Source organism: Caloenas nicobarica, chromosome 6 (assembly GCF_036013445.1).
Source record: "Caloenas nicobarica isolate bCalNic1 chromosome 6, bCalNic1.hap1, whole genome shotgun sequence".
Classification (NCBI taxonomy): domain Eukaryota; kingdom Metazoa; phylum Chordata; class Aves; order Columbiformes; family Columbidae; genus Caloenas; species Caloenas nicobarica.
This window is the reverse complement of record NC_088250.1, coordinates 17,544,739-17,563,004: the sequence shown is the minus strand read 5'-3', so window position 1 is coordinate 17,563,004 and position 18,266 is coordinate 17,544,739. Positions and strand designations below refer to the sequence as shown.

The window sequence follows — 18,266 nt, the reverse complement described above, 5'->3', positions numbered from 1 at the left end:
ATTTCAAGACTCTGTCCAGCATACCTTTGGCTGGTGGTCTTGCCATTTTTTTAGGAGGATAAATTGGTACTCTTTCTTCAATAATAGCCCTCTCTGGTACATCAGGCACTTAAAAGATACAGCACATTTACATTTAAGAATTTTTAAAAGTGGTGTTTAAAAACAAAACCATTATTGGCAAGAAGCACAAAAAGACATCTTACAAATACATGGTTGATAAGTAAAAGACAAGTGTGCTTATTGACACTGGATATGTGATTATGGAAGCCATTAGGCTGCTATTCAATTAAGTAAAATCAAACATTCCAAGATCCCAATACAAGCAACTGATCTGACTCCTGCTTCATCCACTGCTGCCAGCAGGGAAGTTAAGATTGCTAATGGGCAGAACTCAAAATCCAAATTCAACCAATTATAAAATCTCTAAATCCCACTGTCCTCTGTTGTCACCCCTCTCCACAGCACTATCTCAGTAATAGATCAAGAGTCCTCAATCACTGGTAACAAAAGACTTGCACAGGAAACTGTAGATGAAGAGGGAGCACATAGAGAAAAACTCAGTGAGTGACTGAAAATGGATAAGAGCTCTGGTCTAATTAAAGGCAAGAGAGTTAATTGCTCAGTGAGGAAGGTATTTTTCCTCTTCTGTTGAATGCTTTACAAAGTGGCTTGTTTGTTCAGGCACAGCAAGGAGCCATTCCCTATAAGAGCAGGAAAATTTCCAAAAGATTAAGGTGTGAATATGTTCAGGTTTTAAGATTTATTCAGAAAAAAAGTGCACACTATGCTTTAAGCAGCATGTTCTCTTTTTCAGAAGAGCAGTGCATGGGTCTTGTCTTCTGAGGCAGTTGTCTTGGGAAATTTTTGACCAACATAACTGGAAACTGCATAGAAAATTACCCTAACATTTAATATCTGGAAGATGACTAGACTTCACAGAATCACAGAATCACAGAATGTTAGGGATTGGAAGGGACCTCGAAAGATCATCTAGTCCAATCCCCCTGCCAGAGCAGGAACACCTAGGTGAGGTTACACAGGAAGGCGTCCAGGCGGGTTTTGAATGTCTCCAGAGAAGGAGAATCCACAACCCCCCTGGGCAGCCTGTTCCAGTGTTCCGTCACCCTCACGGAGAAGAAGTTTCTTCTCAAATTTAAGTGGAACCTCTTGTGTTCCAGCTTGAACCCATTACCCCTTGTCTTACTGTTGGTTGTCACCGAGAAGAGCCTGGCTCCATCCTCGTGACACCCACCCTTTATATATTTATAAACATTGATGAGGTCACCCCTCAGTCTCCTCTTCTCCAAGCTAAAGAGACCCAGCTCCCTCAGCCTTTCCTCATAAGGGAGATGCTCCACTCCCTTCATCATCTTTGTGGCCCTGCGCTGGACTCTCTCCAGCAGTTCCCTGTCCTTCTTGAACTGAGGGGCCCAGAACTGGACACAATATTCCAGATGAGGTCTCACCAGGGTAGAGTAGAGGGGAAGGAGAACCTCTCTCGACCTACTAACCACCCCCCTTCTAATACACCCCAGGATGCCATTGGCCTTCTTGGCCACAAGGGCACAGTGGTGGCTCATGGTCATCCTGCTGTCCCCCAGGACCCTCAGGTCCCTTTCCCCTACACTGCTCTCTAATAGGTCATTCCCCAACCTATACTGGAACCTGGGGTTGTTCCTGCCCAGATGCAAGACTCTACATTTTCCCTTGTTATATTTCATTAAATTTTTCCCCGCCCAACTCTCTAGCCTATCCAGATCTCGCTGGATGGCAGCACAGCCCTCTGCCGTGTCAGCCACTCCTCCCAGCTTGGTGTCATCAGCAAACTTGCTGATAGTACACTCAATTCCCTATGTTAGATTGCCTCCAAAAGTGATTCTACAAGCTCCACGTTCAGGATAAACAGGCGATCTTCATGGAACATGAAATTGTGTTTTGTTGTCTTTTTTTTTTCTTTTTTTTTTTTTTTTAAGTAAATGACAAGGTGCAAATCTTGACATAGTATTTTTTTAGCCCATTCATACCTGCATATGAAATCTCTTCTTCTGTGTGAAGAGAAATGGATACTTCCTCTGACATAGCCCAATGTTGTTCTTCTGTTGATACTTCAAAGACAGAGTCTAACATCAATATTTTTCTCTGGTGCAATATTATGTACAATAATAAATACCCCATTTGGGTTTTTCAAAAAAAATAGTTCTTATTTCCTGACATCTCCCACACCCAGAGTAACTGGGAAAAATATGTCTCTAGTGTTTCTCAAAGACTCTGTTAAGGTTCCTTCAGGACTACAGTGGAACATAGTGCGGGACTTGGTAGCGTTGGGTTAACAGTTGGACTCAATGATCTTAAGGGTCTTTTCCAACCTAAATGATTCTATGATTCAAACATTAGAATTTCAAGAAAGGTGCCAAATGAGCAGGTTTGAAGCTCTGGCAGTATTGTATGAGGACAGTCTGTTCATGGATTAATCCAGGGGCAGGAGTACCTTCTGATGGTGGAGACACTTTTCTTTTTGGAACAGCAATGGATACTCTTTCTTCTCTGGCAATTTTCTTCGGTGCTTCTGGCACTTTAAAGATAGTAATTTTAAGAATACTAAATTCTAAAAGAAATCACATACTTTCTGAAGTTATACGAAAGAATTATGGACAGACAATTATGGGGAAATAGTACACAATTACATAGCAAAGATACTTAAACCCACAACAATCACACCAGACATACAGACAATTAAACGCAAAGACATTTAAATTAACCAAGAAAATTACCAGCTGAAGCTTTAATGCATAGTAGCTGGATATGCATTAAATATTTTGAAGACTACTAGTTTAGGGGTTTCCAGGAATTAATTCCCCAGATAAATTAGATGCTTTGAACCACTGTGCAATTTTAGTAACAGCAGAAATATAGTTAAATATTAAAATAATATCTACTAAAATAATACATATAATATTAGAATAATAGATATATAGAGCAAAATGCATCACTAAGCATACAGTTATTCACACATCATGAAGTAAGATTGAATGATTGAAAGTAAGATGTAAATAAGTTGCCTCTAGTCTCTTCAGAAACGTAACTAACCCACAGAAGACCACACATAGAGGATACATAACAAAATCACTTTTCAAACACAAAAAAATCACAGCAACAGAGCACATGTTTGTAAGTTTGAAACTCTTCACTGAATATTGACAAATAAAGCATTATTTTCTTTCTAAAAGTGATCATATTTATTTAACTTCTTCAGTGACTAATGTCTTCACTTATCTTTCCAAACCTCTTAAGTAGCCAGAGTGATCTATGTAGTTGAACAACGGTTAGAAATAGCAAGGAATGCAGATGTGACTGTTCTCTGTCACCTTTTGCATTATCTTGAAGCACAAAGACTAAGGTCCTTTTCATTTATAATCAAGTCAGGACAGACTGAGATTTGATTAACCAGGCAGATGGTAAGTATGATGCACATGGATATTTGGTATTTAGAAACCTTCTGTACTTTCAAAAGACCTTGCATACCTTCAGCTGGTGGAGCTGCCACTTTCCGAGAAACTGGAACAGGTACTTTCACTTCTGGCATGGGTTTCTTGGGCGCTGCTGGCATTTTTTGAAAAAAGAGTTGATTTTAAAAGATTTTGAATTAATCACAGATTAGGAACATAATGAGATGACAAAACACAACTGCAGAGACGTGACGTTTCTTCAAATCAAATTAAAAGAAGACAGCAAACACTGAACATTACAGCTTGTGTTAGAGAATTAAACATTACAAATATAAATCAGTATTCTGAAACAAGACTCCGTTCATGTAGCTCTGAAAAAATTATATACCTCTTTTTGGTGGAGCCTCCTCTTTCTTAGCAACTGCAACTTTTTCTTCTGTGATAATTCTCCTGTGCACTTCAGTCACTTAAAAATAATAAATGTAGAATTGCGATATTTGAAATGCAGATATATGTAAGTTTTTCCACTTAATCTGATTTTTTTTAAAAAAGAAAATACTAAGTAAACTTCAACAGCAACAAAAATGAGACACTGCAGAAGACTGTACTTTACAGCCATAGCACAAAGATAAGTAAATAGTCAAAAGAAAGGGGAGATGCAGCCAGATGTTACAGAACCTAACAAACAAATTTATTAAAGTAGAATGCTTAAACACAAATCCTGTAAGGCCAAACAAAAAAAAATCTCCATGATAATAATATTCTCAGTTTGTTTACCTTTGGTTGATGGAGGTTCTTCAACTTCTATCTCAAAAGTTGGCACCGGTTCTTCTGCAGGTTCTTAAAAAAGATTGTGCAACTTTAGAAAATCTGTTTGATTTCACCAACAGGTATAAGATAAAAGACAAAATAACACATAAATCTCATCAAGATGACACAGGCCACATTGTAGACGAAGGGACATAAGTACATGTTTAATGCTGAAGAAATTTGAGATGTGAGATACATTTTTGATCAACATGCATATATGTTAAAGATGGAATGCAGTAAAAAACTCCAATTTTTTGCAACAGGAACAAACCACTGATATACCTCTTGCTGGTCGAGCCTCCATTTTTTTGGGCACAGGGACAGGTACTTTCTCTTTAGGAACTGCTTTCTTATGAACTTCAGGAACTTCAGAAAAATGTGTAAGATGAGAAGGAAGATGAGAAAGAATATTAAGGTGTAATATTTGTAATTGTCCACTGCATCACAATGTGTTTTACTAAGTTAATACAAACAATACTTTTCATAGTACAAGATGGAATTTGTGATAACCATTCATCACTGGAAACGGACCCACATCAACACATACAAATAAGACAGTAAGACAAACATAATCCCCTTGAAGATACATCACCCAGAAGAGGAACTGGTTTATACCTTTAACTCTTGGAGCTTCCTTAGGGGCAGCTGGAACTTTTGGTTCAGGTACAACAGTCCTATGCTTCTCAAGCACTTTAAAAGATTACAATGCATAGTTTTACAAAGAGGAGTAGTATCACTAACATGTACACATTTACTTAATACAAAAAAACCCGTAAACATATAGTGGCAACATAACACTCAGAATGATGAAACAACCAATATTTTGTAATGAAAAGAACATATACCTCTAGCGGGTGGGGCTTCCTCTCTTTTAGGAACAGTTACCATCTCTTCTATGTAGTAAGACTCTTCTTGAGTCACTTAAAAAGAGCAAAATTTAAAAATACTTGAGTTTAAGTATTTGACATTTATTACTGTCTTTTTGGCTCTGGTAAGCATCAAAATAATTGTAAGACAAGAATAAGTAGTGTGCTTTACTAACACACACTTCTGGTATTACAAAATCTACATTCAAATCATCCTGCTCCTTCTGAAGCCAATGGAAAAACTTCAAGCAACATAAATGGAATGGAGATTGAGCTCTCATCTTGTATTTCTATGAAATTTTTAAATGCTCAACATCTGAAGTACTAGATCGGTACTTTCCATTCGTCTATCTACTAGTTCATTAATGTTGGAATCTGTTCACTTTGAGAAAGCCTCTCTCACAAATACCGAGAAAATTCCCTGACTAAAGCCATCCCTTGAAAATATTTTCTATGGTGTCACTTGTAACAGAAGTTGAGTCAATCAGTGTATGTTACCGTCCTTCACAGCATTGTTTTACCACCAATAAATTTACAGGTGGAAACAAATTATTCAGTTTACAATGAAATGCTCTGAGGAACCAGAGTGTACCATGATATTCAGAAGGACCTTTACGTCATCCAGGGAATCTGGTGGAAGAGGAATTTCCAACAGAGAATTTTTGTAAAAAGAAAAAAAAAGGGCTGATAATTCCAACATCCAAGAGATACCTCATTATTTTCACGGTATCAAACCAGGGTTAACAACTACACTTTTCAAAAGCATGTATTAAAAATTGTAGACATTCTTAGCATTAAAGTTTATAAGATATGAAAAATATTCATATATTAGTGAATTTTTCTTCATAAATAGAGTAGATATTAATCCACACTATTTTTAGTATAAAAGAAAAATTGTTTTGTTTTGCCTAGTGTTTCTGAATTGTGGTTGTACCTTCAGAAATCTCTTCTCTGTGAATGGAAATAGACACTTCCTCTGATTCTTCTTCAGCCCATTCTTCAACTGTTGGTTCTTTAAAGAAAATTACTAGTTTTAATATTTTTGGTGGGTGGATGGATGGAGGTAGGGAGGGATTGATGGATGGAGAAGATGAAGACCATTTCTTACAAGTTCTACATGACAATCACAGATATGCATACCATACAGAAAGTGCTGTGCACACATTTGTATGATTTGCTCTAAATTATGTGTTTTGTCCATGCCCCATATACCCTATTGTGTGCTGTTATATCTCTCAAATATCCCTCACTGGTCAACTGTCAGTCCATCAAAACCCTTCAGCACCCCAAACTTCCCCATCACAACAGCTGAGGGGGGTGGGGAAACAACAGTCAAAGACTTAGAGGTTGCTCCTTGATCCAGCTACATGAAACTAAGGAGGACAGGAACAAGACAAGGGTACATCAAGTATTGAAAGGAAAGTCAGGCATGTGCACATTTACAAGTGCAACTGTATCTGAGAAAACACCAACTTGTTCTGGGGTAAAAGGTTAATTTGCAGGAGACGAACAGAAATTAACATGGCATGTGTCCATATGAATATATATTTGCTTGTTCATATTTTAGATAGATAACTTCCATATCTGCTTTTAAAAGCTCCTTTATGCTTTTTTAATAGAATATGTAAATTGTCATGACTGGCTAGTTATTAACGGGATCTAAAAGTGGTCAAGAGGTTGATTTCAGCTACCTTGAAGCAGATATTTTGTGGAATTATACTAACTTAAAACAACTGATCTCAACCTTCCCTGAGTATGAAAATGTGAACTAAAAAAGCTAGTGACACTGCAGAGAGAAATAGCATTGTTATCTACAGGGGTACAGAGAGCTTTGTAAGGAGTATGACAAATGGATGGTTACAGTCTTAACCAGTGGAGTCTAATCTAACACTTGCCACCCGTATTTCTCACTACGATTTCATGAGAGACTGATCTGAAGATCACTGTATTCAGTGCTAGAGTTTCCACGCATGTCCCATTCAAGGGTGGGATCCTGGCACTGAAGACTGAAACGGTAAATGGCACTCAGGAGTCTCTTAAAACAGCCTCTAAGTCTGTAAAGCGTTCAACACAAAACTCATACAAGAGAAGCAAAACAAAATTTTTGTGTATTTTGATCTTAGTCTTAGAACAACAGACTTGTAGACAGCACAAGTTTCTCTCTATTGTTTGTTTATAGTGTACCTTCGGGTAGTGGGATTTCCTCTGGAATGGCAACAGATACTCTTTCTTCTGTAATAAGTACTCTTTCTTCAAAAGTGGCTTTCTTCTGCACTTCAGGCACTTTGAAAGATAACAATATTAAATGTAAGCCTTTCTAATTCCATTGTGAAAACAACGTTGCAGAACGCTGTATCTAAGTTTCCAAAGAATTGCTTAAGGGTACTGAGCACATAACACACAACAGAGATTCGATATTTAGAAGTAATATTTTGTAAGTATTGCACAGCACATACAACATACTGTAATGACTCACTGTCACTAACTCAGAACAGCAGAATTCACAGGGGAAGCACAAATCAATAACTGATAACAATACAGAACATACAAACAGAATCTGAGAAACAGCATATTCTTTCATTCTACTGGAAAGCATACCTTTAGCTGGAGGAGCCTCAACTTTTTTAGGAGCAGCGGGAGATACTTTCTCTTTAGGGACAAGTTTCCTGGGAACTGCAGGCACTTAAGAAAAAGTATTTAGTTTTAGGATCCATAAAGTGCAAAACTGGCAAAAGCATCAACGTAACAGAATTGATCATTCAAAAACATTACACATGGACATGTTTTGCTTACAAAACACAACAGCTGAGCAAGCTGAGACAAATGAAATGTTCTACAGACTACATTACCTTTTGCAGGTGGAGCTTCTTCTACTTTAGGAATTTGTGAAATTTTTTCTTCTGGAGCTGGCTTCTTAGGTACTTCTGGCACTTCACAGATACAAATTATAAGAGTGTTAAGTAACTATAATTACAGGTGTTTTAAGACTTCATCTACAGCACAGTTATCCACAAAACTGACACAAAAGATACATAACTAATGTAACTGATGTACAGCTAAAACCAGATTCACTTAACAATCAAACCCAAAACTGGACATAAACAAGATGCTTAAGATAACAAGAAAAGAATGTTATTTATTTAAATGTACCTTTAGGTGGTGGAGCTTCCTCTCTTTTTGGAACAGCAATTTTTTTCTCTGGGGGAGCTCTCTTAAGCACCTCTGGCACTTAAAAAAGATAAAATGTAAGATAACTGAATTTGATATTTCAAAGATTTATTGGGCTATTATAGGATTTCATTAATCCATTTACAAGAATATCAAGACACCACAAAACACATTCATACACTTAACATAGAAAGGTATGAGACAAGAGCAACACATATTTGAAAAAAAAAAAACAAAACAAACAATCAAGAGCTTTAAGACTGATTTCTTAACTGAAGAAAGAGCTGCTAAAGTACATTACCTGGCCTTAAGCACTGTTACATACGCACAGAGACTTATACATTAAAAACCCCACCAATTTCTAACATAAACATGCTTATATACAGGCTAACAAAAAATAAATGTTTAAAAGACATTCAACAGGTACATGAACAGTCCATCACTAAGTATATCTTTAGCACTCAGAGATTCTTCTTTAGAAACAGGAATGTGTACTTTTTCTTCAGGCACAGGTTTTTTTGGTACCTCAGGAACTTCAAAGGTATTAAAATTTGTTTAAGCAACCTTTCTAAGGCTTTTGAGTTTGTCTTAGATGAGAACAGACATACAACATAACACACAAAGACTATATCATACGCTTATACTGAGAAGTGAACAGTATTTAGGGAAACAGCACAATAGTACAGGACTGGTTAAAGCCCGCATTCAAAAGATGCTGTACCTTTTGCTGGGGGAGCCACCTCCTTTTTAGCAACAGCAACTTTCTTTTCTGGAACAGGTTTCTTAGGGACTTCAGGCACTTTGAAAAACATTATCAAAGTGAGAGAGTATTAGTTTTTGGACCACTTATCCAGATTTCAGTAATCCAAAATTGCTCTACAGAACATAGTGTCTGGACAAGTAGCTGAGCGCTGCAACACAATACAGTATACAACCTTTTGGACGTACAGTGGACTGCATGGGAAAAACACTATGATACAGTATATCATTCCAATGTTAACATTGCTGCACTACCACCTTTCACAGCATGCTATTGGAGTAAAACCACCCTACTCTTATCTGCAAAAGCCACACAACCTAAGTACAAACAACAAGGACAAGATTGTTAGGAAAGAGAAGGGCCAACGCTGAGACAAAAGGAAGCTGTAATGTAAGTTATAGCACAAATAAAAAAGTGAAAGCATGGAGATAACGAAGATAATGCAAAATCAAATAATGCATATGGAGAGAATGCAAAACCAAAGCCACAAAGAGAGTAAAACCACAAACATATTCAAGGAAACAAGAAAATAATATAATAAAAGACATTTTGTTTGTTTTCTGTTTTGGGTGGGTTTATTTTTGGTTGTTTGGCTGTTTTTTTTACTAGGGCAGAAGAAATACCTTTAGCTGGTGGAGCTTCTCTTTTAGGGACAGGAATGGGCTTTCTTTCTTCTGGAACATGTCTCTCTGGTATCTCAGGCACTTTAAAGAGATAGGTGGTGAATACTTAGGTGACAGTAAAAGTATTTTGTAACTCACAGTAGGCTACTTTCAACACACTGGATAAGCCAACAATACACATCAAAAACCATGATCTTTTATCAAACAGATATAATATGCTCTTCTCAAAGAAAAGCTATTCAAAGAATTATTTAAAGCAGAGGCGAAGAAGAATCAGAATTAGAAATGCAGTAGGGCTTGAACTTTTGAGAGTAGAACCATAGAGAGATGGAAGGAACTCAGTTCTGATACACTATCCTTTGGCAAAGAGTGGTACAGGCAGATAATCTGGAAGTTCAGAAAAATGGAGTGCCTGATGATACAAAGACTTTATTCACCTTCAATGTGAGGGATCTCCATTTCTGTAGAAATGACTTCTTCTTCTTCTTCTTCCTCCTCTTCGACTTCATGTGCTACAATAGGAATTTTGAAGATATTAAATTTGAAGACAGGAAATACTAATGTCCATAGTAAATCTGAAAAGCTTTTAGGAACCTATTATTGTATGTCCGGTATACAAAGGTCACTGAAACACATATGCTAATATGTAAAAAAATTTCATCCAGAAAATCAACAGCATGTGCAAATCTCACAATGAGTTTTGATTAACTATAGAGTCCAATTGTTTTAAAAATCTTAAAATATTGATTAGCCTCTCATTCTTAATCAATCTACCTTCAATTGGGTAAACAGCTTCAAAGAATCTTTCTTCAACTGTTTTCTCATGCTCTGTTGGCTCTTTAAGAAAAGCATTTAAACAGTGTTAAGATAAAATAGTTGAAATGTTGACATCTATTAATCTAAAGAAAATTGAGGCTGCATAACACAACAAAAAGAAGCAATGCAGATTGAAAGACAAATATACAATGTGTCTAAATATGTAATTTGGCATACATAAAAATAGATTAAAATAAAATCTAGTAGAATTGAAAGATTGTTTCGATTTGGGTGCACAGATTTTTGGTTTTGTACATACCTGTGACATATGAATATTCTTCTTCTCTGTGGACAGAAACTGACATCTTTTCTTCTGAAACAGCCCATTTTTCTACTGTCGGTACTTTAAAGATAGGATTTTGGTTTAGTATTTTGTATTCTAGATCCACATTAGTGGTAGTCAGCATGTGAGTTTTTATCAAATCTGTATATTTATTGCACATTTAAGTTTTAGACATATTTAGACAGTCAGTATTCATATTCTAAATACTGAACACAAACCAAGCATACAAGTATAATATTTAGGATCTGTTAAAGACTAAAGACACAGACACTTTTAACCGGAAAATTTAAAATAAATTCATGCACAGGTTTTTGGACATAGTATTTCAGAAGAATTCCAAAGCTGGTTCTTAAAAGTAATTTGGAGGCACTCTGCTATTATTATGTAAGCATATGCCAGCAGGCAGAATAGATCAAGAAAAAGCTAAATCACACTGCAATATCCTGTAGGCTGCTTAAACAAGAATCAAAAGGCTAGCCACAAACATGTTAAAAACAGACTTTATGGAAGATAAAAGCATGGTACACATACTATTCAAACACAGAGAGTAGTCACAGCACAACTAGTACAACAGATTCAGGTACATACACACAGGCCCATATATTCACAAGAAGCACAAGAACACACAAGCTGCTGGAAAAAACGTAAACTGCAATTCAAAGATGCTGATCTGTACCTTCCTTTTTCATAACTTTTTCCTCAACGATCACTGGTGTAGGTTTTGGTGGTATAACTTTCTTGGCAACTGTTGGCATTAAGACTTTGTTAGTCATATATTTAGCAAAGAGATCAAAATAAGTCTACATCTATCTAGCAATGATGTTGAAAAAACAACAAACAAGATAAACATAATCTAACTCAGCAACTAAGCCAGGCTGCTTGGAACCATGCAAAGCAGGAGGAATGTGTTTGCTTCTTTTTATTGCTGCTTTCTAAAGGGTCTGGGTAACTCAGGGCATTTAGGACATAGGTAACATCCTGACATACATTGCATTGCAGCCAACAGACTCCTACTGCAGAATCCAAAATGCTATACAAGAGGAAGTGGTTGCCAAGAGAATAAGGATGCACCTTTACTTCATAACTGAACAATTAACCAAGACATCCTGGTAGACAGTTCAACATGGAAATCTGAGGAAGGTCGGGAATTCATATCTTCAGCTTAGAGTGAAACATACAGTTTCACCCAGTGCAATTTCACGCTCCCTTTCTTAAAGCATTGGTAGTTAGCATCTGCATTTAGTATTTTGCCCTAAGAAGCTTTTTATCTTCCTTTTGTACAATTCAGCAGAAGCTTTTATTAGATGTTTCAAAGACTGAAAAATTGATCACACCCATGTTAAATGAAGACAAAGCATATGCAGATCAGCTAAGTAACAAGAGTCACTACTTCCATGTAAAGATAATATCAAAGTAACTAAACACTAGTTACCCTCAGCCTGTTTGACTTTTTCTTCTGCAACCCTCTGAGTGGCTATCTCCACTTTTTCATCAACAGGTTTCTTGACAACTGTAAGTGATTCAGATATATTTATTGTTTAGATCATCTTGCAAATTACTTTCTGGACACAAACCAGGTAAAACTGCCTGTTTTCTCATTTAGGATGTTACAACCTTCGTCCATCCTGTGCATTGTTCAGTGCATTGTTTGCTCGTGGTGAACAGTGGTGGTAAAAGCACTTGTGAAACAAGTGCTCAGGCCCACCTTTCCCTGAGAGATACGCAAAGATCTAAATGGATGACACTTCTCAGAAGTACAGCGTATAGTGGCTCAAAAGCAGCGCCCATGCCCAAGGTTAATGTACAGTGAGAAGGAAAGATAACTGAAGCTCAGTTTGATTTTGCCAGAAATTCCTGGTTTGCTTCAACCACCATTGACACTATTCTCTCTCTGCTCAAAAATATGAGGTGGAGAAGAGGAAGGGTTGCCATGAGCCTTACGCTTGTCACAGTCCAACATAAAGAGAATAACTACCACTGTTCAGCTTGAAGGAGATGAGTGAGGGAACTTAATCTGCATGTTCCTGTTAGTTTTGCAGGAAAGTCATACCTTTATGGACTGTTACTTCTTTCTTTTCCTTCTTTTCAGCTGTAATTGCTGGTGGTTTTCGCTCAGGCACAGGCTTCTTAGGAACCTCAACCACTTTAAAAATAATAACATATCTTAATGATGAGAAATGCGTTGTCTAATGACTTGATACACACAAAAGTTGTTAGTTATGCCATTATAAGTTTATAAAGTTGAAAAACACACATGGAGTTTTGCAGATCCAATTGTTGCAGTAAAATCTGCTGCCTATTTCCAAGTTCGATGGTTTCTCATCAGAGCCAAATTCTGTTCCTAGACGCATAACTGTTACTACTACTCAAGACAGTTAAAGCATGCAAGGAATTGCAAAATACAGCTATTAATATCAAACAATTAATGTGTGAAATATTTAACCTTAATCAACTTTATCTAGAATACTTGAAAATTATAGAAGAAATATCCAAAACAACTAAAAATGACATCTATACTTACAAACAACTCACATTATGTTTTAAAGATGTCTCCATCTGCAAAGTCTACTGGCAACCAAATTATAGTGTATGAATTTCTATCTGCATCTACACCTCACCATATTAGAGGTCAGTTAAAACTTGGCAGCATATTAAGGTTCAAGTTATTGTAAAAAGAAAGAAAAAAAATCAAAGAAATGCAGCCTGGCTCAAAATTTTGGGCTGTAGTAATAAAAATGAGAAAAGAGAAGAAATAGAATGCTACAATAATTAAAATACCTTCTTCATGAATGACTCTTTTTTCTTCATAAGTAACTTCTCTTTTCTCATAAGTTTCTTCCCATTCCTCTTCCCCTTCATCATAGCCTTCTTCCTTGACATAATAGTCATGGTCTCCATAATCTTCTTCCCATTCTTCATAAATTTCTTTCGGCTTTTCATACATTTCCTTCTTTTCTTCATGAATCTCTTCTCTCCTTGCCATGGATGTGATTTTGATCTCTTTGGGCTTCTCTGGCAGCACCTCAGGAACTTAAAAAAAGATTATTCATATAGTAGCCTGGAATTTGCAAGGTGTATCGGATGTTCACAGTTAATGAAATGACTTCACTCTCACAGGTGGTTTAAAGATGTGACTATTTTTTAAGCAGTCCTAATCAGCTTGGATTTTAAATGTGTATGTTTTGAACATAAAGACAGAAGGTAACATGAAACAAATTACCTTTTTTCCACAAATTAATTTTATTATTTTTTTAAAAGGTTTTTTTTTTTAAAAAAGGAAAAAAGTTACCTTTAGGTGGTGGGACTTCTTCAGGACCTTTTTTAACCACCTTTTTGGAGACCTTCTTTACTGGAACCTTTTTTTCTGCTTAAAAACAACATATTTTAAAATTTAAATTTTAAAAAAAATCAAAACAAAACCAAACCAAACAAACCAACAGTCATAATGACGCATGTAAACACTGCACAAATACTTTAAGTATTCTTACCCAGCTTTTTCTCCTCTGGTGGTGGAACAAGAGGTAGAAGAATAGGAATAGGGGCAGCTTGTAGGAAAAATGAAATATTTAGAATAAAATGTGAGTACAATGTTTTCTTGTAAATGAAGAAAAATCCTAGTGCATTTGGAAAACAGATGAAATGATTTTATTGCAGCTGCAGAACAAGAGCAAACATGGTGCTCATTCTGACACTTTACTGTAGCTGGAAGAATATATTTCAAGGGGGAATCCCCAGTCTACCGCTATTTGAACCCTGATGCTTCTCAGCTTTATTTTCTTTACTGCCATCACTCTCCTATCTTTGCTGATAGTAATTCATCTAAATATTAAATCTTTCCTCTCCTGCTGCCACTACAAGCATTTACCAAATTATCCTAGATGAAACCAAGAAGATTGAACTTTTAAGGTTCATAGTAAACTATTGACTGTAACTGAAATATACATAATGTTCATAATCTGTAGTCCGATATCAAAGATTAGGGGGAGACCACTTGCAATAAACAAGCAATGAATTTTATGGCTTTAAAAGAATATTTGTGGGTTTTGTTGTTTGGTTGGTTTGTGTGTGTGGTTTTGCCTCTTTTTTTTTCTTTTTTTACCCAAAAGGTTACTAATTCAGACAGTTTGTTTAAAAGATATTTCTGGGGTGAAAGAAAAAAAAGTGAAAATGAATGATAAGAAGAAGAAAACAGAAATAAAAGGAAGATGGCATGAACAAGAGACTGACAAGAAAAAAAAAGATGGAAAGAACAAAGGCTTCATTCTTACAACCACCTATTATAGTTTTCACCTTCCACACAGCAAAACAAGCTTATTCAAGCCATGCCTTGCTCATATTGTATTTGTATAGACACAATTAACTGATCTTATCACTGAACTAAGATTTTTGTCCAAGGTTCCCACTGGCCCACTGCTTCAGTGCAGATATAAGGCAGCACTATGGAACAAGTATGGTTTGTTACTCTACCTTCAGCTGGTTTTTCAGTTGGAACAGCAACTTTGGCATCAGGAACATCTAGAAAGTCAAAGTATTTAATTGACTTAATTAAAAAATAATAGATTTGAATACACTGTGCTGAAGAACAGTAGCTCAGGGTGTTATAATCTTTCCTGTTCTAGTTTACAAGGATTGTAGATTGCTCCTCAAGAATAAGCTAGCTAACAGATAACTCATCGTATTAATATTTCAGTCTGGCCAGACTCTACATTGTTTCATTTAATTTCTAAGTAATTCTTGCTTCATTTTGAAGTAGGGTCTTACGAACATTCAGAAAAGAAGATTGTTTTATATCATAAGGAGATGGTTGCTACCCATTTTGCCTCTTTGGTTATTTTCAGTTGTGCAGAGGACATAGAATCTGTTCATAGGTACATCTTCATTGTTCTCTTCCTCAGTCATTTGAACAAAAATAAAATTTCGTGGTTTAGAGAATAAAAAATACAGCAGAGTAATGCACTAAATCTACAACAGAGTATAGACTTGATCTTCTGCCAGTTTTGCTCATGATAGTTACCTGGTGGCTTCAATTCCAGTTTGATTTCTGCAAAAGAATATTAGATTTCTTTTAGGAATATTTATTTTTCCAGAATCATGTTTCAAACTCACAAATTTGCAGATGGCTATGATCACAAGTTTGTTTAGCAAATTTGCTAACCTTTGGTTACCAGATAGAGCTCTGCAGTGCTTCTTGCTTCTCCTCTTGGTTCAAGACGAGCAATTACAGAATATACACCTGCAATAGCCAAGAATGTTGATATTTGTATGCCTTTACGATTAAACAAAAAAACACAAAACCAAACAAAAACTCAGATAAAAGAATGGCATCAACACAAATATCCAATGCATTTTTACCTTCATCTTCTGCAGTAACATTGTGAATAGTCATATAATGACAGCGACCTTCACTTCTGAAGCTGTACTTGGGACTCTCTGTCAGTTCAGTGGGACCTTTATACCATGTCACAACTGCATCATCAAAAGACACTTCGCACTCAAAGGTTGCAGACTGGTGTTCACTCACTACGATGTTCTGTATGCTCTTTGTGAACTGAATTGGTTCCGCTGTTTTTAGAAACAAAAAATATATCAATTGTTATGCACCACCAAGCCATTTAGCTTATCTAATTCCTTCTCATTGTTTTCATAATAACAACTACATTATAAGATATCACAACAATACATCTTGAAAAAGTAGAGTAAGAAAAAGGGATTCCATCTTCTATGAAGTTTTCTATGTAAGAATGAAGAATAGAAGACATAAGAGTAAAACTATGACAAGATCGGTATGCAGATCAATTATACAAGAGAAGCCATTAAGGAAATTAGAGATAAAGAATAATTAAGAAAAAGATGAAATTGAAAGAAAATATAAGAGTATCGGAGAAAAAGAAAATAAAAGCAAGTAAGACTCAGAATGTTTGAGGGCCAGGGGACATCAGTAATGGTGTTGTAGTTAAAAATACTAACTTAGACAAGTATGTCACATATCGTTCAAAGAGAAAAGAGCAAAATTTCTTGTTTAGTCCATTTCCAAGTTCAGCAATATCTCTTGAAGAAATTCCTTTTATTTTCATTTGTTCTATTAATGGAATATCAAGAAATTGTTTATCACTACCATAATAAGAAGATTCTTTATCTGTTTACAAACCTTCAATGGCCAGATCTGCAGTTGTTTCTAGATTGTCAAGCTTGCAGGTATATTGTCCCTGGTCTTCTGTTCTAACATCCTTGATGATGAGTTTGTGTACTTTGTCAGAGACTTGTGTTGAATATCTCCCTCCTATCTTAATGGGTCTCCCATTTCTATACCACTGAGACTTGGCATTTGGGATAGAGAACTGACAAGACAGCGTGCATGTGTTTCCTTCCTTGAAAGCAGTGTCATGAAGATGCCGTTCAACTGCAGGTTCTATTAGCATGTTAAAACATACATTTTAGCAGACATCAGACAGTGGCATAATTCAAGTGTGAATTGAAATACATACTTCAAAAATACACTTACCAATGACAGTTAGTCTGGCACTGGCAATGTGTGGTCCACACACTATTCTGAAATTTCCCTGATCTTCAAGTTGGCAGTTCCTGATTCTTAATATGTGGCGATCACCTTCAATTCTAATTTCATATTTGTCATTGGAGTCCAGTTTCTGGGTTCCCTTGTACCATGAAAGTTTAATTTCTGGATAGTTAATTTTAATCTCGCATTCAAAGATAGCATCTTCATCTGTCAAAACCGTCTGATTTTCAATGTCCCTGATCAGAGTAACAGGCTGAAAAATATTAGTTCAAATTAGTTTACAGTTCCCTGTTATGGGTTTGAATATTTCACAAATCAGTCCAACAATGTTACCTCTGTCTGTGTGAGTCGTTGCTGAATAAAAGCTACAAGTTCATCAAATTCCTGATCTTCTCTTCGAGCTCTTTCTGTGAGCTCAATTTCCTGTGAAAAGGCAGAATATACTCAAAGATTAAAGGATTATGAATGTCAAGCTATCATGTTTATCCAATGCAGAATTAGTTCCTACATCAAGTTTTCTGTAAGTAACGTATCTTCCCGTCTTAAAAACTGCAGCGAAGTTGTGAAGACAGAGCATACTTGGCCAGAATGACCATTCCTTCTTCTTGGGTTCAAATATACAAGACATCAAGAACTATCAGAAGATCTAAAGAGGAACCAGAAATTCCTGCACACACAGTAACATCAGAGCATGGACACCAAATCTGTTCAAAGGAACAATGTTGATCCCAACAAAGCCAATGCTGCAGTCATGCTGTATCTTACCAGTCTGTGGCTTTCTTCTGCTTGGGTTTGCTTCAGTAACTCAAAGGCTTGCAGGAGGCCACGGAAATCTGTAATTCCATACATGCGAGCATATTTCTCATATTCTTTGGGATCTACATTTTTGAGAAGTTCCAAGATATCAATAGGTTGCTCCTCCTCTCCTTCCTTCCTTTTTGGAGTGCTATTCAAATCAATGACATAAGTTAAATACA

General features: G+C 36.2%; 1 protein-coding gene across 27 annotated transcripts in view; it reads right to left on the bottom strand.

Annotated features, from left to right (window-relative positions):
- TTN (titin) overlaps nt 1-18,266 on the bottom strand; it is a 245,118-nt gene that overhangs the window by 138,776 nt on the left and 88,076 nt on the right. For 18 of the 27 annotated variants that reach the window (XM_065637181.1, XM_065637152.1, XM_065637169.1 and 15 more), the window contains 33 exons: nt 18,055-18,235; nt 17,623-17,712; nt 17,275-17,542; nt 16,921-17,181; nt 16,125-16,334; nt 15,928-16,005; nt 15,787-15,813; nt 15,240-15,287; nt 14,261-14,317; nt 14,062-14,139; nt 13,551-13,802; nt 12,823-12,915; nt 12,205-12,282; nt 11,449-11,517; nt 10,749-10,832; nt 10,448-10,510; nt 10,111-10,185; nt 9,674-9,754; nt 9,012-9,089; nt 8,273-8,350; nt 7,972-8,052; nt 7,721-7,804; nt 7,307-7,405; nt 6,057-6,134; nt 5,102-5,176; nt 4,872-4,946; nt 4,539-4,622; nt 4,224-4,286; nt 3,835-3,912; nt 3,523-3,600; nt 2,489-2,572; nt 2,025-2,105; nt 25-108 (listed from right to left, as the gene is read on the bottom strand). In XM_065637181.1, the coding sequence (XP_065493253.1) occupies nt 25-108; nt 2,025-2,105; nt 2,489-2,572; nt 3,523-3,600; nt 3,835-3,912; nt 4,224-4,286; nt 4,539-4,622; nt 4,872-4,946; nt 5,102-5,176; nt 6,057-6,134; nt 7,307-7,405; nt 7,721-7,804; nt 7,972-8,052; nt 8,273-8,350; nt 9,012-9,089; nt 9,674-9,754; nt 10,111-10,185; nt 10,448-10,510; nt 10,749-10,832; nt 11,449-11,517; nt 12,205-12,282; nt 12,823-12,915; nt 13,551-13,802; nt 14,062-14,139; nt 14,261-14,317; nt 15,240-15,287; nt 15,787-15,813; nt 15,928-16,005; nt 16,125-16,334; nt 16,921-17,181; nt 17,275-17,542; nt 17,623-17,712; nt 18,055-18,235 (3,293 nt within the window). The remainder of the gene's footprint in view (nt 1-24; nt 109-2,024; nt 2,106-2,488; nt 2,573-3,522; nt 3,601-3,834; nt 3,913-4,223; nt 4,287-4,538; nt 4,623-4,871; nt 4,947-5,101; nt 5,177-6,056; nt 6,135-7,306; nt 7,406-7,720; nt 7,805-7,971; nt 8,053-8,272; nt 8,351-9,011; nt 9,090-9,673; nt 9,755-10,110; nt 10,186-10,447; nt 10,511-10,748; nt 10,833-11,448; nt 11,518-12,204; nt 12,283-12,822; nt 12,916-13,550; nt 13,803-14,061; nt 14,140-14,260; nt 14,318-15,239; nt 15,288-15,786; nt 15,814-15,927; nt 16,006-16,124; nt 16,335-16,920; nt 17,182-17,274; nt 17,543-17,622; nt 17,713-18,054; nt 18,236-18,266) is intronic. The other 9 variants (XM_065637166.1, XM_065637180.1, XM_065637153.1 and 6 more) reach the window with 8 other exon arrangements.